This window comes from Indicator indicator, chromosome 11, assembly GCF_027791375.1.
Source record: "Indicator indicator isolate 239-I01 chromosome 11, UM_Iind_1.1, whole genome shotgun sequence".
NCBI classification, from domain to species: domain Eukaryota; kingdom Metazoa; phylum Chordata; class Aves; order Piciformes; family Indicatoridae; genus Indicator; species Indicator indicator.
The window spans coordinates 24,947,634-24,972,731 of NC_072020.1; the positions used below are offsets into that span (position 1 = coordinate 24,947,634).

A 25,098-nucleotide genomic window follows, 5' to 3' on the forward strand; every position below is an offset into this window, starting at 1 on the left:
AACAGATGTGCCACTTCAAATGCAGGAACATGCACAAAGTGTCTTGCTTTGGGCCCAGAGTGTGGATGGTGTGCTCAAGAGGTATGGTATTATGCTTCATTGCATTTGAATTTTTATTTTAGCTGTTTCTGATCTTTATAAACATAAAAGACTTAAACAGTGAAAATTATTGTGAGAAATAGCAAGAAAATCTTTTAAACAACTCCTGGAGACAGAACCTGAGAAATCATATATATTTTGTTTCCAAAGGAGAAAACACAATCTTTTATTTGGAAAATTGCAGCAATTTTAAATAAAGTGAGAACTTTTTAATGCATTCCATCTGCTTTGTAGACAGCGTTGGCAGACTTACAGTAGCTTTGAGAGTTCAACAATTTTTGGCTTCAAAAGCCAAATTACTTATCAGTAATTTATATTAAATCCTCATTATGTATCAGAGCAAGTCTATATGTAGATGCCTATTGCATTTAGCAAAAGGTTTTACTAACAATGGGGTAATTTTGACTTCATATATTATGACCCTGTCAGGAATGGAAAAAAAATAACATTTTTCATTTTGACACTTGAAATTAATTAGTTTTGAGACTCAGTGTAGAAGATAGACCTTAGGTAGTGAGAATTTTCTGAATTTTTTTTGCTTTGCAAACTGTTAGAATATGGGAATTTCTGGTTTTGTCTGACAGAAGAAAAAAGCCAAATGATTACATGATTTCAAATAAGGCTGGACCATTTTAAGCACTTCAGAGGAGCAAGGTTTTGCAGAATATCACTTACAATTACAAGCTCATATGCTCTTGAAGGTCACATGCATATTATCTGTAGTAGCTTTCAGGTCAGTAGACAAGGTAAATAAGTTTCTAGGGTGTGCCTGCAGGTGATAAGGATTGTAAGGTGCTGCTCTAATTTTGTCTTAGATACTGTATTATTGTGTCTTGGAATGATTAACTTGGTCTGCAACAAATACAAGGGTAAGTAATGCAAGGATTAAGAGAGGCATGGATGGCTTGTTTTTTAAGCAGAGCCTTAGGGCCATGTATATATGACACAGTGGGTTACGATGAGGAGTGGTCTGTTATTGTGGCCTGATGTCCTGCCTTACACGGGGCATTGTTTTATTCTGCTGCATCTGTATTTGTCACAGGACAGCACTTGTTAGCTTTCCAGGGCTATGGAGCTGCAGTAGACACTCAGATTTGACAAGGTTTCACTTCTGCTCTGATTCTCTTCACTTTTCACATCCTGAGCGCGTGGAAGATGACTTTGTCAAACCCTCTTCAACCATGCTTTGTAATAGCCAGTTCAACACAACTCTCCATGGTTGTGGAATGGCAAAACCCATTATATTGGAGAAATTTTCCAGAATTACAGGAGCAGCTTCCACTTAGCCTGGTTCATCTAAACCCTGTTTGGAAAGGGAAAATTATCTCTGAGGAACACTTGCAATGCTTTGTAATACTCTCACGTAGTGAACTTCAGAAAATGCTACCTAACAGTTGTTGCTGCTAACAATGAGAGTTGCTGAGTTCTTTATACATTTAAAAATCTACCTTTTTGAAATGTATATACATCCAAAAGGGTATATAGGTAGCAGTAAGCTAGAAAAGTAGTCTCTGTTGTCTAGGTTAAAGAAAAAATATATCAGAGGTAGACTACAAAAATGAGTTGGAATTTGGAAAACAAGATTCATGACTGTCAAGTTTTATTCTTCAGGGGCTTTCTCTGGTCTTTTTGAGGTCTAGATCACTATTCTCTAATACACAGTTGTTTGCACTTTTTGATTGTCTTCCCAATCTGTCTGAAATATCAGAGATTGTCCATTGTTTGGTACCCAGCTGCGGCTGGGATGAGCCAATGCTTTGAAAGAGTACAAAGGATCTTGTCTTTTTTTCCCCTTCCATGATCAAGATCATGATAATCATCAGATCTGTGGTCAGAAAGGAATTTTGCATTGGAGCATGTTGGTACAATTTTGACAACTCTGCACTTTTCACTGCAACAAAGGATGTGGTGCTTCTGAGCTCATCCCACAACTAATCACTTTCCTGTTGTTACAGGGTGGGGTTTTTTGTATCTTAAACTGTCCAGTCCTGTAGTGCATAGCTTCCTCTTCCAGGGCATTGAAGTTATATAGTGCAGCGGGTTTTTGGATTTGGTGGAAGGTACAGGGTAAAATTTAACATCTATGGTAGACAAATTCAGGTTAGATAAAACTAAAGTTAATTTTTGCTGCTACTTTTAAATTTTAGCCTGAGTAACATTACCAGTGGATTCCTCTGAAAACTAACCTGCTTTGATATATCATGTGAATGAAACTTCCTTGCTATAACTAACCCACAGCATAGCACATAACTTCTTTTAAGGACATAGTGACAGCTGCTGGTTTTCTTTTTATCCAAAGTCAGCTTGTTCTTATTGTGCAAGATTCTCTTTCTCATACAAAAGTTTTGTCCTTAGGAGAAAAAAGTAATTGTGGCAGTTAGGTTTAACTTGTAATTTAAATATTTTGTCATTGCCCTTATTAAAAACATGTGGCTTACATGAATTCGTTCTACAATTTATGCAATTATAGTAGCATATTTTATTGTTTCAAAGACTATTATTTTAGTTTTCCCTTTGAAGATATTATAGATGTTTTTTTTTTCAGCTCGGTTTGTTTTGTACTTTTTGTCTTTTATAAAACAGGATTTCATGGCCGATGCAGCACAGAAAGGACGCTGTGACACTGTTTCAAACCTCATGAAAAGAGGCTGCCACTCAGACTTTGTAGAAAATCCCACAGTTGATGTCACAATACCCAGTGACCATGAAACAAATACACAAGTGACGCCAGGAAAAGTTTCAGTCCAACTGCGTCCAGGTTGGGTTGTCTAACACATTGATACTGTAGTCAATTTAAGCTAAATACAATGCTAGTAAGTAGAGATACTTTGTGAAGAAGCAGCTGGAACAATTATTTTGAAGAGCAATGCTATAGCATATTGTAGAGCTATGATAATGTTGCTGCCATATTCAAGTACAGTCTTCAGCAAGAAGTGTTTCTGCCAAACACAGCTCTGAAAGTCAGAATAATGCAAGTAATAAGTGGAAAAGGGATTTTAGGTAGTATTTTCTGTTGTGGTTTCCTGGTTCTTTTTCTTTAGCATCTTACACAAATTATTTTCCCTTACATATGTATAAACTGTATTCCTTACTGAAAGTGAATTGAGTTAAAGTTTCTATATTCATTATTTGATAAGCTTCTTGATTAGTTGGTTACTTTTAAGTGCATTAACTAGACAACTATGAAGATGCCAAGGCCCTTATATAAGAAAGGACTGGATTTCTAAAGGAGAGTTATGTATTAACTAGACAACTATGAAGATGCCAAAGCCCTTATCTAAGAAAGCACTGGCTTTCTAAAGAAGAGTTAGATAATCACTTCCTAACATTTCATTCATAAATTGTGAGACACCTGACCCTAGAAGAATTTACAAGTCCCTTTATGGAACTATTTAGCTTCAGCTGAACTTGGGTTAAATCAGTGTATATTCTCTATCTCTAAAATAGATGTAGCTGACAGGAGAAGGGGAAGGTGATGCAAAGGGTTGAAGAGTATGTTTCACGTCATAACATTTAATGTATGTCTTTCTTTTGCAAACAATACATAAGTCATTTCAGAGGCATCAGTCTTTGGTAGAAAAACATGAAGGGAACAGGAAAAGTATCTTGCTGGTCATCACTGTATAAAAGATACTTTTCTGTCAATTATAAGGTAAAAATGAAGGATCTGTATGAGTGTAAACCACAAAGGAACTCTTAACTTTCCATCGTTATAATAGTAAAACTGAGAAAGTAACATCAGCATTTCCTCTCCTTTCCCCATTCTTCCAAAGAAATGACTGATATTCTGCTTTGTACTGAGAAATGGTCTCAGAAATTGAGGTGGCTTTAGATGTGTCTGTAATCACATTTATTTCCAGAGGCATACTGGACTCAAAGGAAAAAAAAGAGCTTTCTAATGTTTGATTTAATGAATCTTTTTGCCAATAAATACTGGTTTAGAGTTCCACATGTTTTAAGGAAGTTCGTGCATCAGGGAGACAGAAGACTGAAATTTTGAGGGCTCCAGAAGAATAACTTTTGACACACAGATATATGCCTATATTTGTGCCTCAAAACAGAAATATAATAGAGTATAATCATGCAGAGAAAGATGGGTTTATTTTGATACTGGAGGAGTTTGTCACTGTTTATATATACCAAACTGTCAGAATTTATGTGGGGAAAAAAAGCCAAACCTGCACCAGACATCTGACTGTATGGAAAGTGGAGTCCTGCAGCAGTTATCTACAAAGAGCACTGCAATTTACATTGGCAAAGAGAAAATATAAACAGTCCCTTTCCAGCCTGCCTGTAGGCCCCCTTCAGGTACTAGAAGGCAGCTGTTAGGTCTGCCTGGTGTCCTCTCTTCTCCAGACTGAACAACCCCAGCTCACTTAGCCTGTCCTTCTAGGAGAGGTGTTCCAGCCCTCTGATCAATTTCATGGCCTTTCTCTGGACCTACTCCATCCGGTCCATGCCCTTCTTGTGTTGAGGGCACCAGATGCACCAGAGAGCTGGATGCAGAACTCCAGGTGAAATCGCACCAGAGCAGAGTGAAGTGACAGAATCACCTCTCTCGATCTTCTGGTGTTGAACAGAGAAGTCACATCTCAGGTCTTTTTATAGTGATTCTGTTTCTGATTGTGTTTAAATAGCTTTTCTTGAAAAGTTGCCTAATTCTTTTATTATGTATCCCTTCTTCCCATGCTTTCCTCATCTTCACATTGCACTGCACTGTGAAGAGTCATTTCTTCTGTGAGCTCACACTTTGGGTGACTTAAAGTAATGAACGATTCGATGTTATGCATGACTGTACCAAGGCTGCCCATGCTTCAGTCACTTCACTCTGCTGCTATTAACAAAATATTAGGCAAGCAAAAATGTAGACACTATGTTTAGTGGCTTCCAAAGCATTTAGAAGTTTTTGTTATATATGAGAATGTGAATCGTTCTGTAGGAGGGAGAGACTTTTGTCATCCTGAAAAAAAAAAAAGAAGAGTTCTGTTGTGTATATGCCAAAAGATGGAATTTTGTTATATTAAAACCTCTTTTTTTTTTTAATGTTTTGATCCTATTGATTTCTGTCATGGAATCTCTGGAGGTATATTGGTATAAATTTGAACCATAATCTATGTGAGTTTTTCAGGTACATACGTAGGTACATATGTAGGCTTATATGGCAAACTATTTGCAGACTGCTCTTATGTGCTTAGATGTGTCAACCTTGAAGTGACTGACCACAATTTGTATGCAGATCCATGTCCTTTGTGAGCCATGAATGCTTTTTGGTATAATGCCAGAGGGATTGCATAACCAGGAGTTTAAAAGGAAATGGAAAGAAGTCAGATTTTTACAATAAATTGCACAGTATTCCTGCAAGAAAAAAAAAAAAGGCAAGATGACCTACAAAGAGCCTCTTTATGACCTGTTTTTGAATGGTGCTTCAAGGTTTCATTTACTCTTGGGAGATTTTCTTGTTTGTTTGTATTTCTCTTTGCTGACACAGGCAACTTTTTGCTGAGATTGCTACAAAAATAAATTTATTTTTAAGAGTGTCTATGCAAAAATAGTAAATAAACTTATTTGTTTCCTTTGAATCAGGAAGTGAAGCAAGCTTTATGTTGAAAGTTCGTCCTCTAGAGAAATACCCTGTGGATCTTTATTATTTAGTTGATGTCTCAGCCTCTATGCACAACAATATTGAAAAATTAAATTCCGTTGGATTTGCTTTATCTAAAAAGATGGAGAATATTTCTCTTGATTTTCGACTTGGATTTGGATCCTATGTGGATAAAACTGTGTCACCCTATATTAGCATTCACCCAGGTAGAATCCATAACCAATGCAGGTATGTTGTTTTTGTATATTTACTGTATGACTGAGAAATTGTTTAATTACACAAACACACATTATGCATATTTATTTCTAAGGCTCTTAAGAATCTGCCTTTTTTTCATTGTACTTTGGTTCTCCAGCAAAGTTCTTAAGAAAGTGCTGAAAATTGTTACACAGTGGTTACTTCTGAAATACCTGGTGAGTGGTTTCAGAAGAACTGTTCCTGTATCAGGAAAAAAAAGTACTGTATTTTCCTTGGCAGCACAAGCCAAGCAGCATACTGGCTTGGTATATTTGAATATGTTTGGCTTTTAATTTTATAGTTAGCGGTTGTGTTCTTAGTTATTTTGGGTATGTTGCCTAGATTAATCAGAAAGCTTTGTACTTTCTGACCTGGGACTTCTCTTGTGTTGTGAGATTGTGTATTCATTAACTCTTCTCTTAAAACTCTTGCTTTTTTGATGTGATGCAGTTTCTTTCAGCTCACTTAATGAACAACAATGATCCTCTGGTTTATTTCCACAATTGTAATATGAATGAACTCCCATTTTAAATAGGAAAGATGTTCTGACTTGCATTTCTTTTTCATGCCATGTCTTTTATACCTTGCATTCAATACTTGCATTAACTTTCAAAACCCTTTGGCAAACAAGATTATTCACAACAAACCCAAATCTGTATAAAATGTAATGCAACAGAAGTGAGTTGGGTGAAACCTGCTCAGTATCTCTGAATTAGAAGAGCAGTTCAGCATGTGCAGTAAATTCCACTGCTGTAAATAGGTCACAGAGCAATGCTCTGTAGAAATGCTGTGGCATTAGATTCCTTATGTCAGACTTCATACTTTCTCCCTTACATGTGATTTCAAAAAGTATCATTTGCAACTAAAATGTTACTTGGAATTGTTTCCTATCCCTTTAATGAGGTAGCTGTCATTATTCTCAACATTCATTTTGTGTGCATTTACTTACTACTAATGGATGTAGGAACTTAAATTTGATTTTGATTTTGATCCAGTAGCCTGTGTGGCAGGTATTAAAGGACCTTAATGTTGTGATGGCCTTTCTCAGGATAATGAGCTGTTGTGAACTCCTTCTTAGGATAAGGAAGAGCAAAGCTGTACCCATCTGTAGATGTTCCAAAAGGGATCATGAACTCTCTGGATCATACCATCACTCTCTGTTTCTTTTCATTCTGTAGAGAAACAAATATTAACTAAGTTCTATTCTATACATTTCCATAAAAAACAAAAATTGAAGTAAATTAGAAGTAATTCCCACTGCACTTTGTCTCACATGGAGTTATTCTTCTTTCTTTCAGTACTTGTTTTGCTGTGCATATGTACATCTGCATTAGTCACAGGATTTTATGGGTTAATAGGGATACAATATTTACACCTCCTTAAAACGGCAAATATGGAATGTATTAGACTTCTGTTTTGTTTTATTTTTATGCAGTGATTATAATTTAGATTGTATGCCTCCTCATGGTTATATTCATGTGCTATCCCTGACTGACAATATAGCAGAATTCAGAAATGCAGTGAATAAGCAAAAGATTTCTGGGAATATTGATACACCTGAAGGCGGTTTTGATGCCATGCTCCAAGCAGCTGTGTGCCAGGTAAAGAACTTCTTAAAAAGAGACTAAATTCAAAATATCAGTTCTAGGCCTTAAAATAGTACCAATCTTTTTTTCCTTCTTTGCCATTATTTCCACTTTAATTATACATTTCTTTTTCCAATTGAAACTGAAAAGGAGAGCATAAGGAAGTATTTCTCAGTATTGGTTAATAATGTTCATATTCTGGCTTTAACTAGCCCAGCCTACATAGGGTGAATGATGAAAGTAATTGCTTCCTGCTTGAATAAACACATGTATTAATTCAGACAATTACAAAATTAATTTCAAAAAATCATTAAAACCCTCCTTGTGTTCCTAAGTGAAGACCTACCATTTGACATTTCTTCTGCTTAAGAGTGTATTTGAAAATGGAAGCATCAGTTACACCTCTACTTATGTAAATGAGGAAAACAAATGCACTTCAGTGTCATCTCAGCTTTTAGGAATGTGTATGTAAAAACTGTACAAATCAATTGAAAAAAAAAGCTTTTGTGTACTGATAAAATTTCATCACCATCTCTCCCATGCAGAACAACAAAAATATGCATCAGTAACTCCCAAGCTTATAAGCATATTAAATACTAGGAATTTGTTTGCTCTAAAGGGCTATTTTGCTTGTTGTTTCTCTTCTGTGTGTAGTACTGCAACAAAAGTTGTGGAAGTTGGCTGATTTGTGATTTTGCTAATGCTCTAGAACATACTCATCTCTGGTCCTCTTAAGGAAAGGCATTGAATTCCTATCCAAATCAGAGGCTTGGTGTGTTTCTCATATCTTGGGATGATGTCAGGACAATGCTTTTATCTTGTCCATCTTCAAAGTATTTTTAATTTTTTTTTGAGCATGGGATGACTCAAGGACAAAAGAAAATCCAATAGTTTGATTTTATTTTCAAATTTTGATAAGCTGTAAAACAGGTTAAAAAATGCCACTCTTCCTGAGTTCTTACAGGTGTTACAAAAAAATATCCTGGAACTTTGGAAATGCTTTAAAATTCAGTGTTGCTCGTTGGACACATTCCACACTTATGACATGAGAGCTCTAGAATAATACATGCTTCCAAAAACAATGGAATGGAAGCATTCATAACAATGGGGAGGTTTTCCTGCTAGCTGTATTGTGAACCAAAATGGATGAGAACAGTGCACAATTCATAACAATCATCATGATGTATACTTTACAGTGCACTCACTTTGCCTACAAAGAACTTTACCCCTTGCTCCCTCTTGCTTTAACCAATACATACTTGTTGCAAATAGTAACACATTAGGACGTGAAAGTACTTTAAACTTTGGCTGCTGTGACGTGTAGGTAGGAGTCTTGAAGTGATAATGTAAAATGATGGAGTCTTAAGAGCAAGAAGTTTCTGGTGCTGCAGAAGAATTTGGCATTATTTAAGATGCAATATGTTTATAAAGAAAACTTAAAATACTCCTTCTTTAGGGGAGTGCTATCTGGGATTGTCAGAGGGAGGCTGATACCTAATGTGTAAACTGGAACGGATACCACACCCCTCTGTACATACCATCCCTACTGTTATGAGATACTTAACCATGCAAAGCTAGCAGGGAATGAGCTGGAGAAGGAAGCTAAATCCCTCTGCAAAGCAAAGAAAGGATGGTAAGAGTAAGTCACGAAGCCTGGCTGAGTACAGGGATGGTATCACAGATACACATCTCATATGAGGTGAAAGATACCTGGCAGTGTTGAGAGAAATGGTAGAGATGAGACAGTGTTGTAGGAAGGAGGAGCAAGGAATGATAAAAATGGAGTAAAAATGGAATTGATGAAGAAGATGGAATAATTGAGAGGGGTAGTAATGAAAAACAGGATGAGGTGATTTGTGGATGCCACTAGAGTTTGATTTAAAACAGTTTATTCCTTTTAGGAAAATAAAATATTATGGAAATACAAATTTGCTATTAAACCCTTAGGATGGTGATCAGATGTAGTGTTTTGCAGGTGCATAAAGACACTCAAATTCTAGTTTACTCGTTTGTTGATCATATGTCAATGTGTCTTCTGGAAAGCTGTACAGGAAAAAGAAATTCTAGAATGATGAGATTATAAAGTAAATATAAAGTAAAAATAGAAGAGGGCAGGAAGTGCCAATATGAATGAATGCATATTTATTTGTTAGAATGCTCTTTGAATCCCAGACATACACGGTGTGACAGCTGTTACCCATGCCCACTATAAAATGTATAACTTGTATGTATTTTGAGAGACCTTTGTTTAAAAAGCAAAGAAAGTGGTGTGTCTCAGACTCACAGTGTTAGCTTTCAGATGTAGGCCATGATACACATTTCCACATTCCATTAAAGAATGCTTTAAATGGCCTGTTTTAAACACAGTGCTGTTAAGCAGTGTAATACCTGAAAGAAGACTTTGATGTTCGTGTTTCATTTTGTTGTTTATTGTTTTTCCTGCTTTCTTATGCTTAACTTTGTTTTCTTTTTAGAGCCATATTGGATGGCGTAAAGAAGCAAAACGGCTGCTTCTTGTGATGACAGATCAAACTTCCCACCTGGCCCTTGACAGTAAATTAGCAGGGATTGTAATTCCCCATGATGGAAACTGTCATTTGAAAGATAATGTTTACGTCAAAGCTACGAGTATGGTAAGGTATATGTCATAGATTCTGCCTTCAGAGAAGCAGTGTAAAACCGTAAAGAAGGTTTCTAAATTGCTACCAAATCATTGCTTTTATTTCAGTTCTTAGTATAGGACTTTTCCAGGTAAGCAAGTTGTGGAATGAAGAATCATTCACCTGGAAATATGAACATTGTTTTTGTCTGGGATAAAGTATTTTGGAGTCTGAGACTCAGCAGAGGAGAATATGTTACTGGGATTGGTGTGGGGGGTTTATTATCATTTGATAGTAATGAGCAGTTCTTACATGTGTATATAAGAATCATGCTAATCCTGCTAATGAGACACAGGTAGTAGTCTTTATGGTCAGAAGATGCATAGTTGCATTGATTGAAAAGGCTTGGTAAAAGTAAAACAGAAAATATGCAACAGCAATGGGCTAATTCAGCCATGATGAACCAGAAGACACTCTTCGTGCCACAAAGCTGTGCTGTAGCATTAAATACATTTGAGTCTCACATTAAAAAGCCAATATGTGGTAATACAAACCTGTGCAAAACGTTGCATCAAATTCACTGTAGCAAAATAATACACCTTCATGTGCTTTTAGCTTCCAAGTGACAAGTGACTGATGAATCATTTAAGAAACATGAATCACTACTTAATTGCCAGAAAACAGAACTATGGTATCATTCAAGCACGTTACAGTTTCATTCTCTGTGTTTTCTGTGCATAGTTAAATTATATAGCCTGTGTTCAGCCCAAGCCAGCAATGAGCTGGTGAAGTCAGTGTGGGCTGTGTGTGCAAGTAAGGCTAGTCCTGAATTCATTCCCAGCAACTGGTGTTTACAAGGATGGTGGGGCCACAGGAAGTGTGGCTGTGTTGTGTGTGATCATGAAATACGGGAGGTTTCTGGGAATTGGTGGGTGTTCTGGACCTTGCTAAGTAGAGGAGGGAGCTGACTGTGTGCTGACAGGAAGGTTGTTTGGATTCCTGATTATCTGATGTTCTTGCATTCATGTACTCCCTCTGTCACCTCTTGGATATTCCCTCACAGATGTCAGGATTGTTTCCCTCTAGCCGATCTGTTCAGTTTCAGTATTTCTGCAGTGTCCCTGGGATAAAACCAACCTTCCTCTGTTCTACTAAAAGCAAATAATCATGAAACCTTCCTTTCCCAAAGCAGAGTATGCTTACAGGTTATGGTGTCCCTATCTCTTAAGGGAGTTTTTTTGTGGTTTTGTTTTGGGGTTTTTTTGGGGGGTTGGGCTTTGTTTGTTTTGTTGTTTTTAATGTTGTTTTTGGAGGTTTTTATCCTTACTTCTGTGCTTATTAAACAGTTGCTGAAGATACAAATCTTTTTCTGGTGTTCAGGATTCCTTTGGTAGTAAAGATACTGTCTGTTCAACCTATATTTATTTATTATCCAACTTGAGAAATTAATCAACAATATAAGATACAGACAAAGTTAATGAATCTCTTTCTAAGCACCTATGATAGATTGATCACTGACTGAAGAAAGACTTTGAACTTACATTTTGAATTCTGTTTGGGAAGATCCTGATTTCACTGTCCTAGATAGAAAAAGAAATTTCCATGATTATTGCTCTTGATACCTTTTATGAAACGAAATGAGGTAGGCTTTTTAGCCACCCAAATCAAGTGACCTTGAAAGATGCTTAGATCTGTGGTGGCTTATTTCAGCCCATGTGTTTACTGACTGCCATCTCATAGTTTTCTTACAACCAGGGTCTAATTCTCACATGCCCACATGTAACAGGGGCAGTAATAGAAAAGGGACAGACTGGAAATCTTTCTCAGTATCAAATATTTTCTGGAGTGGCTTTGATATAACACAAGAGTGTCTGTAAAAATAGGTGTACTAGTTTTCTTTTTTTTTTTTTAATTTTCATGGGTGTGTGTGATTATTTTAGTCATAGGGATCCCTAAAGAAGCTTCAAATGAACAAGTAAAATTGATATGGTGGGTAAAATACTATTTGATGGTTAAATCAAATGTCACAAAAGGCTATCACCTTTTTTAAAAAAATAAATCATATGAAACATATTTTTGCTTTCTCTTTTCCTTATCCAGTTTGGTTGTGATATGCTAAATTAAAGAGCTGCCTGTAAGCACATTATTTTCCTACTTTGATTCTTAGATTGTAGTAGTCTTGAGAAGATTGCATTTTGGCATATATTTATTATATCCTCGTGCCAGTCAAGAGGACTTTGCTTTAGTTACTTGCAGAAGCTTAGCCTTTACATCAGAGGTGTTTCCAGTTACTCACTTTTCTGCCTGTTTCTCTTTAACTTTTGCTAAGCAGTCATGCAGAGGTCAGCAAAAAAAAGCATAGACAGGAAAGGAATCTAGTCCATTTTAATGAGATCTGTGCTTGGTTAACTCCCTTTCTGAACTGCTTAACATCTGTATTAGTTATCTTCTCGGCTCAACACAGTAGGTTAAAATAGTAAGATGAATGATGTAATTCAAACAAGAAAGATGATCTAAAATGAAAGTATGTTCACCTGAGTAGTCATAGAAAGAGATAAGATAAAACCACATAAAGTATAGCAAGGTTTTCACATTAAGCATAGCAAGGCACTGCAAGTGACCAAGAATTCATTATGCCATGTTTTTACATGCTTAAAAGAAAAAAAGATAGTGTGGGTCTGTTGATGCTTTTATATTGCAACTCCCTTCTAATAAAAAGAAAAAAAAAATCTTTCTAGTCTGAAGTGAGACTTTAATATGCTACTAACCAAGCTGGATACACTTATGTGTTAGAGCTGACAAACCGATGAAGCTTTAACTTTACTTGTAAGCAGAGTAGGTAGTTTGGGGGTCCAATCTCTGCACCCTTGCACATCTACGCATTACATCTCTTGACTTCAGTAAGCTCCATCTGAATAAATTTTTGAATCATGAGAGCATGGAAACCCATTTCTGATACCACTAGTCCTAGTTCTGCTGTTAGTTGCAGAGATGTTGAGGGGCCACTCTGCTGGAATGTGAACATGTCTAGTGTCACATGTTAAGCAGGAAGACTGGCTTATTTGACCACCATCTCGTGATCTCTCAAAAGTACTCCTGTCATTCATACATTTACAGTGCAGGAGGTATATGCAGAGCATCTGGCTTCATTCACTCATGGCCTTGGGTCACCTAATGTTTCTGTGGTCTGCCAGCTAGTTGAATGTACAGCACCATGGAGGCTCACCACTGTGCTCTGTGGTCATGGGGAAGGAAGGAGGTTCTAGTACTGTGCTCTAGGCTACTGAAAAGAGCAATAAAGCCACTGCTGCTGCAGTTCACCCACAGCTACTGTGTAGTGAGAATGCATGCTCATTGGACCCTCATGTATGGCACACTCTCCAGCTGCAGCTGTCAGAAGGCCCTTTTACTGCTGTTACCTACCTTCCATCCCTTAAGGAATACTATCTCCTGCCAAAGGGCAGAAATGTTGAGCATGGACCTTGACTAAGATCAAATTGCAGCAAGGAACTCCTTTGTTCTTTTTATACAAGACTCTTTATGATGGTGCAATGTGATGGAAAATGGATTTTGCTCCCTTGCATAACTTAGTCTCAGATGTCTTGGCATTCAGATTACTTACTTCAGATTTTCAGGGTGTCTGGAGTAACAAGTATCATTGAGGAGAATTTAATTGTGCAGGGGAACTGTGTTTGTGCAGAAGAGAGACAGTATGGGGCAGATGGTGAAAGATACAGGGAAAAGAAAGGCATCAGAAGTATAGAGGGGAAAGAGCTTGAAGGATTTGACATAAGTGGAGGTGTCCAGATGGTATCTCTGTAAGGGGAAACACAGGTCAGGTCCCCAGTCACTTCTCTATATTTAGTCATGAATTCTAAATGTTGAATTTACTTCTTGAGAGATGTTTTTGAGTGTATAGTAAATAAGCAGTAACTTTCAGATGCAGTTTATTTGAGAGCACTGGAGCTGGGGGGTTCTCACATAGCCCAAGTGTACAAAGCCCACTGGGACTGCATAAACACCCTTGTGCTTCCCCAGATCTTGGATAACATACCTCTTACTTTCAAAGACATGTCAGACCTCTCAATAGGAAGTGTACAAGGGCAGGTCAGTGGCACAGGACACACCGTCATAGGTACTTCACCAGACAGAGCAATATCATTACTGGGAAGAGATGTGAAATTCATGCTACCTTCTTCAAACACAAGTCTCAGTAAGAAAGCGTTGCAGGCTGTAACAGTGACGACTGGAGACATCACTCCTAAGGCAGGTCTGGCACACACAGAGAAGGAGAAAGCTGTTAGCCATAAATTACATATGGCAGAGTAATGACATTGCTAGAAGGTGACCCAGTGGCTGCATTTAGCTGATGTGTCTGATCCCTTGTGCCAATATACATTTTGGAGAAACAAACTTAATTACTCACCTTGCTGTTCCCAAAAGCACACCTCATCTCAGTGCCCCCATATGGTACTTTCTCCCTGACTTTCACTCAGGAATCCACCTATCACTCTCAGATGTCTTGTTATTCTTCGAGACAGACCATGGGCAATACCTTAGCCATACCTCTTAAGCATCAGACTCAAATTAGTACTGTATGAAGCCCACCGTGCAGCACCCCTGCACAGCTGGCAACAGATAACCTTGTCACAGTCTTAACTGGTGCTCTAATGATTTTTTTCTCACGATCTGTTTATTTAGCTGGTCCCATCTTCTTTTGAATGTAGGCTGAGCATTGCTCTGTATATTTAGAAATAAAGATTGGGAGGATTTTGGAATCCTATGCTGCGTCCTATGTGGAATCTAAGTTTTTTACCTTCTAATCTGCAGTCTTCTCTGTTGTATTTTGCAGGAGCATCCATCTCTTGGGCAGCTGTCTGAAAAACTGATTGACAATAACATCAACGTTATTTTTGCAGTCCAAGGAAGCCAGTTCCATTGGTATAAAGTAGGTTAGAAACCTGATTTATTTTTCCAATTTTGAAAGCACAATATTTATATTAAAAATTAAAACCGGGCAATAATGATTATATTTTTCATAGGACCTGTTACCTCTGCTGCCTGGCACTGTTGCAAGACAGATAGAGTCACAAGCAGCAAATCTCAATGATTTGGTGGTAGAAGCCTATCAGGTATGATCAGAGTGACAATATTTTATGTAATTTTATGTGCAGAGACTTTCTACCTTTCGTAGCCTGAAGTTGGAATTTCCTGAATCTTGGCTCTTATCTGAAACAGACAAGGATAAGTTCCTACTTTCCTGAATATCCAGGTTGGTAGGTGACGCTGTCACACGATAACTGTCAAATTCTCAGGCCATCAGTATCTCAAAGCCAAGAGCTAGCACTTTTTCTATTCTAAGGATGCTTCTAAATATGCTTTTTTATTCTCTGCCCCTGTTGCTGTGTCTTTGGAAGAACTGTCTGGCTTACTTAAATTTTGGCACCTCAGATCATTACTTACAGACCAGGCACACTGTCTAAGGCACTATGTAAATTCAGAGCAGAAGGATAGTGCAGTATCTAGAAGGTTTTACAGCATAATTCTTAGAAAATGGACAACAGTTCAAAATTTACAAGGAGGTAACTTGACAACAGTGGGTATTGTGTAAAGCAGAATTTATACTGCACAAAGCAGTGTAATTACTCTGAGTTTTGAGACATAGCAGGGATTGGGGAGAGACAGGATTAACAGGGATTCGGGAGAGAACAATGGAAATAGCTTTGTCAAGTCTCATGGGGAGTTCTCAGCTGCAAGTAATGGTATGGGACAGAGAAAGTAGTAGTATGGGAAAGGGTATAAAGTCATCTTTCATTGATGATTGACAGGGAATGGCAACTTGAAAGTGGCAATTGACATCTTGATAGTGAATGAAAGATAGCCTGATAAGAGGTTCACAAACAGCTTTGAAAATGAAGCCAAGTTGTATATATTTGATGTACTAGAGACAAGGAGCCCACAGAGCAGTATCAAAATGAACATGATGTGTTAGATGGTTGAATGATGATGAAGTGTGTGGTTTATGCAAACATGCAAGTTCAAAGGTTGAAAAATCTGTTACAAAGCTATATGCAAGATATGGACATATATCACATTATTTTTAATTAATTGGACATGGAAGGCTGAAATTATCGATTGTACTAGGTTAACTATTTAAAACAGGCTATTTGCCTTCAGCAAATTGTCTGTAACAAAGAGCCAAGTCTCAACTCTCTTCCCAGTCAATAGAGTGTCTCTGTGCACATTTTTCTCACTGTCATGTTGGAAGCATTATACAGAAGGCAAAGACATTCCAAAACAGGAGATTAGGTGCAGAGAAATTGCAGAGTTGTCATTGATATTGTACTTTCTCAAATAAAATCCAAGAATCTCTTTTTGAATATGGAGGTTTGAAAAAAATTGCTGGCAAAAAAATTTTGAAGATCATGGTCCTTTAGTATGCCACTTCTACACAGTCTAGCCTAAATTGTGTCCTGGTTTTTAGAGTACAGCGCAGGGCAAACATTCAAGGAGAGGAAATGAAAATTTACAAAATAATTATTTAGATCAATGGAAGATTCTGTGGGACTTTCCTGTTCCAGCCACCCCCAGTTTGCTCATGCCTCATTTTAGTGATTTAGACACTGTGTTCCTTCCCATCCTAAACTTTATTGGATTTGACACTTTGAAATTTTTACCACAGGTTTAGGAGCTTGTGATATACAAACACAGAGTGAACACAGGGCTTGAATGTTTTGCTTTCTTGAAAGCAAAAGTAGTTAGATAAGAAGTTGATGTTCAATGACAGTGGGCCTCTTGCACTCTTGTTCTAAACAGGGAAACCTTAGGCTTAGTTGTGGAAAACCCTGGCTGAAAAATCCCTGGCTAAAGAGCCAAAGATGAGTCACTACTTTTTAAAAAGTTACTAAGATAAACATGTGTTCAGATTCATGCAATTACATTTCCATTTGTAGCGGTAAAAATATCCCACTAAACAGAATTTTTTAATAGGAATGTGCCAAGAATTTTAATAATCTCTTTGTTCAGTCTTCAGCTCATAAGTTTGTACAGAGCTCTAATAAATTGTAAAAATGTCCAGAAGCAATGTTCCTTCTTGGAAGGAAGGAGGATTTTAGAGCATGCAGTAAATACAAGTTACAAAGTAGCTGGCTTTTTTATTATTTTATATTGCAAAAAGCCCTAGTGGGAATCAATCAGTCGTTGACTTGGGTCCTAGCTGACCCAAGCAGATCAGTAAGCATAATCCCAATAGGTTTAGATCTCCATAAAGTTTACTGGGATGAATTTTTTTCCAAGACACATGCAAAATACCAGAAGTTTATAAAATAGTGTCAAGTCAATTAGGGACGTTTTCTGCTGGGTAACACCAGTTGTATGTATGCTTACTGTTCTATTTCAAATGTGTGGCTAACAGGCAGTGTAGTCCCTCAAACAGTAAGTTTTGTAGTGCATGGTTGTTAGAATAGATTTTCAAATTGTGAAAAAAGCAGCCTCGAAACCAGCTTAAAAGAGCTGAAAACATTCTTATCTGGAAAATGTAATCCTCTTTATCAGAATTACCAATTCACTGGTTGTGTGTATTTGGAATGTAATTGGGTCTTTATATGGAAAACAATGCTTTAGTTCATTCCTTCACTCACAGAGGCAAGCTTTCTTCATTTTTAGTCAGACATAGTAGCCTTACTTGTTATTAGTCACTAATGTGCCTTACATGTAGAGATGCAGTGTGACTAAAACTTGTTTTCTGGTTACAGAAACTGATCTCTGAGGTGAAAATTCAAGTGGATAACCCAATACAAGATCTTCATTTCAATATCACTGCAATCTGTCCTGATGGGAGTAAAAAAATTGGCATGGAAGGATGTAAAAACGTGGAATATAATGAAGAAGTATGTTGGTAGTTCTCATTCTTCCAGGACCTGGAATACTTATTTTTCTGTTTAGTTGGCTTTCAGTGCTGTGAAGTTCTCTAGGAATTTACTTAAACTGAAAATGGATTTATGTGATTAATGATCACAGACTCTCTATTATTCTCTGGTTTTATTTTCCCTGAATCTTATTTTAATTCTCACTAATCTTGTGGAACTAAGGCTCAAAGCTTTTCCTGAAAGCTAGCATCCATTAAAACTCTTCTCCTTTGTCCTCCACTGGGCACAATGGCTATGTTCATTGTGATGAAATCTGTACATAAAGAGGCTGAAAGATAATCACCCAGTGGAAAAGAATCACTGGAATTTGTATTCCTTGGCTCTGCATTAGACACCACCTTTTTTCTCCTTTTTCTAGTAGTCTTCATGCACAGTCATGGTAGTGGATAATTAGTTTATTTTGTAAATCAAATTAATAAAATGATTTATCCTCATTTGGATCAGTGCCACCTACTGAATGAAACGGATTGTAAAACTGGAGCATCATGCACCGTGAAAATGTGGGGGAAGATGCATGGTTTTCTTCCCAGAACAACTTCTCTGTGCCTTGATATATTTATTTAATTGCTTGGACTAGCAGAGTAATTAATTTAGCTTGCCAGGAAGATGTCTGTGTTTCTGGAGAGCAGGGTCAGGGAGTTGTTTCCTTCTTGACATGTACATATGTCTCAGCTGGTGTGACTTGTGTTGGTGTGTAGAAACAGCAAACCACATCAGCAGATTAAACATGTGAACATGTTCATTTAGATGTATTTTATGCTCTTCTAAATTTTATCTGCATGACTTGCTGCTAATTAGCTTCTGCAGTATAAGGGAGATTTGCTATGTTTTTCTTCTTAACTCATCTCTTCTCCAGTGTTGTTCTCTGTGCATGTCATAAAGAATAAGGATGGAATTTGTTCTGTTTAATGAAAAGAAAAATATTTATATCTGTTTCTTTTTAATAAAAAGCCAAGTCAGTTGATTGTAAAAGATTGCATGTGGTCCTAAACCTCTGCTGCTGTTGAAAATGAGCCATCCTTAAGAGATTAATTTATTTTAACCATAAATCCTCTTTTCAGTATTTGTTTACAGGCAAAATGCTTTTCCCTGATTCTCACATTCCTTTCATTGTCTAATCCTTCTTTCTTCCTTCTCTTACCAAAACACAAAGTGTATTATATGCTGGAAGAATCCTACAGCCTCTTCAGGGTGCAAAACTAACTTTGGCCATGAGGAAGTGTTAGTGTTGACCATGGTGTAATTATTTAATCACAAATTTCATGACTCCTATGCAAGACACATTTAGCCCTCCCTCACATCTCCCTGCCATCTCCAGTACTGTGTTGTACATGAAAATGATGTTTTCTAGCAGGGGTCTCTGTTGAACAAACAGCACATTCTCTAGCTGCAGCCTGTCCTCCCTGCATGATACACACCTGCCATATGAATTAATTGCCGCAGAGCCACACTTTTGGCCTGTAACCAAAGAGAAGAAGTCTCATGCATGGAGAGCAGAGGCAACCAAGGGGTTATGCGTGTAGTGATGCATTTGGGAAACAAGAAGAAGAAAAGCAAAGGGCAAGACAAAGCCTGTGTGCCCCCTCGATCCAACATGATGCGCATGCTTCTGCACAGCATTCTTCTCCTGTTGTCTGTGTAGGCAGCCGCAGACTCACTCACCACAAAGCCACCATTGTCCCCAAAAGCTTCACTGTTCTCATGTGGGGGCACAGCGGGAGTAGGGGACAGTGGTGAGAAATGAATGGCCTCAGTCTTTGTGGGTAGCTTCAACTTGTATGTAATCAGTTTCTTAGTTTTCCCCTTTTCCTTATTTTATTTTATTTTATTTTATTTTATTTTATTTTATTTTATTTTATTTTATTTTGTTTTGGTTTATTTTATTTTATTTGAATATCTTTGTTCTTTGGTGGTAAAGAGTAAAGGTATTTGCTTCTGTTGGGCTCCTCTCTTATCTTTTCCTCTTGCTTGTATTTTCTCTGTGAGGAGGCAAGGAAGAGTTGTTTTCTGAATAGCCCTAGTGAGAATACGCTGTCAGAAACCTTCCAGTCAAAAAGAAAACCCCAAAAAACAGTTGTGAAGTATGAGATTGATATCCAGTCAAAGTATTGCACATGTCAGGGCTGCCAAAGAGTTTTAGTAGAGATTGATGCAAACTCTGTAGTAGTCATCTAACCACCAAAATGATCCAGGGTCCTGTGCCAGGACTCCAAAAAGCCACAAGAGCTGCTGCTGCAGTGGGCACTCATGAGGTGAGGACCTGGGGCATGGCCATGCCATAGACAGGAGCTACACACTGGGTTCACTCTTAAGCAGCAGTTGGTCTGCCCAAGACCACAGTAAGAGCAACAAGACCTTTTCTCCATCCCCATTATAAGAATTGAAAAAAATAAGATGCTGTTAAGAAGTGAAAAATAAACTGCTGCTAAGATGTGAGCCATTTCTGTAGGAGTACATAAAAAAACTGCGTGGTTTCTACTTGCACAGACTGTTTCTGCAGCAAGAACATTCATTATAGGTTCTGTGTCTGTTCATTGTCTTGCTTAGCCTAGTCCCAGTTCACACCTATTTCTGTAGTATATCAGAACATACACATTAAGTAACAACCAGAGGGTGATGATGGTAATTCTATTACTATTTAACTTGTATTAAACTTGTCTTTTGCAGCTGTGTTTCCTTGGCATCAAAAGTAAACTGATGTCAATTTTCTATTGCTAGGTTTTAACAGTATATGTGATGCCTATCATTACTAATACATCAAATGTGACAGTTGGCCACTGTGTATTTTATTTCGAGCTAGTGCATGTTCGTATACAATGTAAGAGTCTACTTTATTTATGTGTTAAAAAGCATTAAGCAGTATTTAGGAAATAATAATGATGTAAAATCCATCTTTATTTCTTCTTAGGTGCTTTTCAATGTCTCAGTGACAATGAAAGGATGTGATACGACTGGAGGAAGAAAATATGCAATACTTAAGCCTATTGGTTTCAATGAAACCGCCATCGTTAATGTGCAGAAAAGCTGTGCCTGTCAGTATGGAGACAGCACAAGGCACAAAGGAGTATGGGCTGAGGAAACCTCTTCTGATGGCAAACAGTCCCATTGCAGTGACAATAGTTGTAGCTCTAATAGAGATACATTTCCTTCTGAGAGGTGCAGACAACACCAGGACCAGCCCATCTGCAGTGGTCAAGGAAATTGCATAGATGGAAAATGTTTCTGCTACAAAAGCAAGCTGGGCAAGGTGTATGGCAAGTACTGTGAAATGGATGACTTTTCCTGCCCATATCACCAGGGAAACTTATGTTCTGGTAAGTTGCAAAGTTAATCTCTGATATGGGTTTTGATTTTGTTTTGTTTTCTGAAGCTTGTATACATGATACAGCGGAAAAGAATTATTTAAGGCTGTCAGGTATGAGAATTCTGTGAGCAGAACTGGTGTGTGAAATGTCCTGGACAGCCTTTAGGAATTTGTGCTCCTGATCTGTCTTTACCAGAGAGGTATGCACTATTTTCTGAACTTCAGCACTGCTTTTTGAGGGATTTACTGTTTTTTTGTAAGATCAACTATTTAAAGATTTAAATACCCAACTGGTTCAGAAGTAATGATACTGATACCTTGGATAAAACTGTAGCATTGTTCCAGAAAGTAAGCTGATAAATTCCAGCCTTAACAGGAATATGAGATACTAAGAGATTAGGAGGAATCATAACTTCCAGAGGGGATTCTGGTTTTCTGACACTCTAGATCAGCCTTGTGAGAGATACAGTGACACTTGATTTGAAGTACTGATACAGAGGCTAACACTGTTTGGAACACCTGCTCCAAAAAGGAGAGCGTAAGTGAAACAGAAAGCTGTTAACTTAAAAGCTAATTAGCAAGCCAAGGTCTAAATTATCTGTCTTTAATGTAAAGCACCAGCAACACAATTGTATGCATATAAAAGTTGACTTTCTATGTTTTCATATCAGCATGTGACTGAAGACTATCTGATGTTGTAGGTAATGGTGAGTGTGAAGCTGGTAAATGCAAATGCTTTGCTGGCTGGGAAGGTGACCGTTGCCAGTGCTCGTTACATTCATCAAAGCACTGCCTGAATGCAAAGGGCCAGACTTGCAGTGGAAGAGGAAAATGTGTATGTGGAAGGTGTGAGTGCACAGATCCAAGGAGCTTTGGCCGTTTGTGTGAATATTGCCCTACTTGTAACAAAGCCTGTGAAGAAAACTGGTACGTTTCTTGTGCTAGAATTGACTTTTTAACAGTGCAGTGTTGAAACGTGGACAAATACTTCTGTTTGCCTACATGTGTGCTATAATTCATAGAAATGCCAGTTTGGATGGGGACCCAAAGGATCATCTCATTTAAGCTATATTCTTACCCTGAAAGGTTGGACTAGATGATGCTTGTGGTCCCTTCTCTCCTGGCATTCTATGAATCTCTACCCTTCAGTTCCCACGTGTGTCCTAATGAGACTGATAGGATTGAATTGAAGGCTGATAGCTAGAGAAAGGGTGCTCTCATATGACAAAATGCAGAAACGGGCCAGATGAAGGTGGCTCAAATCCAAAGATTTATTTTACTGTAAGACTTTTTACTAGTTATTTCTGAGAAGCATCACAGGGAGAAAATGCTGAGAGAGGCATCATGTTTCAGAAAAGAAATAAATGAATGTCGCAATGTTTTTACTAACAACAGGAAAGCAGCATGTGCCAGCAATACGTCAGCCTGCTGATACAATCTCTTGAAAAGGAGTGCAGAGAAAGACAAAAGGGTTTTAATTACATTCTGATTTTACAGGAATTGTGTTCAGTGCCATCAGTCTAGCAATACATCTCAAGCAAAACTTGACCACTGTACAACCTCATGCACTTACCTGCTGCATTATATTGACCAAACTTCAGGTAGGTGACATTCTCTAGGTAATTACAATATGAGATGTAAAAATCTGTTGGGATTAATAATTGAATTAATCCTTGTTATGACGTCTTTCAAATGTGTGTCATATTATTAAAGAAGCAAAGAAATGAAGGAAGAAAAAGAGAAAAATCACTCACAGTTTCAGGGGAAATAAAAGATAAATAATAACAGGAAATGTGATTGGCAAGCATTGCCAAATTAGATTTCCCAACTCATTGAGAATTCACATCTAGCAGTAATGAATCCTGCCTGAGCAATGCTTAAAGAAATATTTATAAAAATCTGTTATGGCAGCTGTATGTTTTATTACTGTGGATATGCTTACATTATTTGGCATTACCAGAAAGGAGGAAGAATGAGCATTCAGTAATGTTTAAACATTGCTTCCAAGTATGAAAATCTGCACAGTTATGAGGGCTGTGGAAGAATAAAACAAAAATTTAATAAAATCTCCTAAAGCTTAATCAGTCCACACTGCAACAAAAATGCAGGTAAATGGTTACTTTTTGTCACATTTTTGTACATCTTTGTATCTTACAGTTGTTGATAAAGTAGGAAAATTAGTATGAATACTTTTCTCATAACTTCAGTATTAATTAAGGAAAGCTTACAGTGTGAGAGAGGTCAAGCAGTGAGGAGAGCACTGGACAAGGATTTGAATAAACCACATTTTCTTTCATATTTTGCCAACGATCTGCACTCTAATCTTGTGAAGATCAAATTGTCTTGGCTTCATACATTTCTAACACATCATCCTCTCTATTTCAGCTAGAAGCTCGCTGGCATACAGAGGATTTATGGTGGCCAGCACATTGAAGCCTGAGTCTTAGCTCTGTAGGTTAAAGGAATAGATTCACTGATTTTCTGCAGTGGATCTTGATTGGAATGACTTTTCTTTATATGCCCTTCTTTGAAAGCTTGCATATGGCAGCTTTTCCCATCAACACTCCTTAAGTTATTTTCTCTTGACTTTTATCAGGCTCATGTTACATTTTTGCCAGTTTACAATGCAGTGGTTGATACAGCTGTGTTTTACGGGATGTGCCTGTTCTGTACCTTAGGCTTTACATTATGTTTCCCTTTCGTTGCAGAATGTTTCTCTGGACGAAGCTACTTTAGAGTCTTTTCCATAATCTTTATAGTTACCTTTCTGATCGGGTTGCTTGTTGTCCTTATCATCAGGCAGATAATTCTGCAGGGGAGTAGCAACAAAGTTAAATCTTCAGCTGATTACAGAGTGTCTGCAGCAAAGAAGGTAATTGATTTCAGAGCTGACATATTCGGTAATCTTTTTCTTGCATGTAAAAATCTGCTAATTGTTGATAAAAATTGTATCTCCTCCTTCAAGGATAAGATGTTTTTGCCTACTGTTTGTACAAGAACAGTAACGTACAGACGTGACAAACCAGAGGAAATAAATATCGACCTCAGCAAGTTACGATTAAACGAAACTTTCAAGTGTGAATTCTGAAGACAGTGTGTTTTCTGCAAGCGTGTATCTCCATCATGCTTGACTTTTTACAAGTTACCTTCTGTACCTTTTGTCAGAGGCTTGACTGTTGTCCTATGGTTTTGTGTTGTGCATTTTGTTGAATACTGTAACAAAGCGACATGTAAGCATATTCACGTAATGTGACTATGTTTGAAACTATAGCTGCTGTAATTTTATTTTTTTTACTTGTTTGGGTTGGTTTGGGTTTGTTTTCTTTTTTCTTTTTTTCTTTTTTTTTCTTGTTTTTTTTTTGAAAGAGAAATGTGCATTACTACTGTTCAGGAACATTAGTGTTGATGTAGCACTTTAGCATCTTCTAATTTATTTAGGCCTAGAATGTAGATATGAACTGGTCTGACAAAGCACTGATCTCACTGTACACGTAGCTAGGACTGATGTGCTCTGTGGGAATGGACAAAAACTGTGACTGAAATATTAACATTGCTGTATATTATAGCAATAGATGAAACTATTCAAGCACTCTTAAGTAGAGTAAATGGTACTTTTATAGTCCTCTCAGTTGAAAAAATTCCACTGATTTGTCTGCTTTAGCCTCTTAGCTCTTCCTCAGTACTTAATAAAAACAACTAGATTAAATGAGTGCTTAGTTACTATGTGGGTGTGTAGTGTTGT

The 25,098-nt window shown here is 37.4% G+C and overlaps 1 protein-coding gene across 1 annotated transcript; it reads left to right on the forward strand.

Moving 5' to 3' along the window:
- ITGB8 (integrin subunit beta 8) lies at positions 1-24,444 on the forward strand. Its single transcript, XM_054384930.1, has 13 exons — positions 1-81; positions 2,683-2,857; positions 5,683-5,929; positions 7,374-7,539; positions 9,999-10,157; positions 14,977-15,072; positions 15,167-15,256; positions 17,879-18,013; positions 20,961-21,366; positions 22,058-22,283; positions 22,854-22,957; positions 24,065-24,228; positions 24,322-24,444. Exons 2-13 carry the CDS (start codon positions 2,689-2,691, stop codon positions 24,442-24,444), a joined length of 2,085 nt encoding a protein of 694 aa, XP_054240905.1. The 5' UTR covers positions 1-81; positions 2,683-2,688.
- The last annotated feature ends 654 nt before the right edge of the window (positions 24,445-25,098 follow it).

Bases quoted from the DNA above. Each gene is read 5' to 3' on its own strand.
- ITGB8 (XM_054384930.1), top strand. From the start codon at position 2,689: ATGGCCGATGCAGCACAGAAAGGACGCTGTGACACTGTTTCAAACCTC. The intron at 10,158-14,976 runs GTAAGGTATATG...TGTATTTTGCAG, and splicing joins ACGTCAAAGCTACGAGTATG to GAGCATCCATCTCTTGGGCA. The intron at 15,073-15,166 runs GTAGGTTAGAAA...TATTTTTCATAG, and splicing joins GCCAGTTCCATTGGTATAAA to GACCTGTTACCTCTGCTGCC.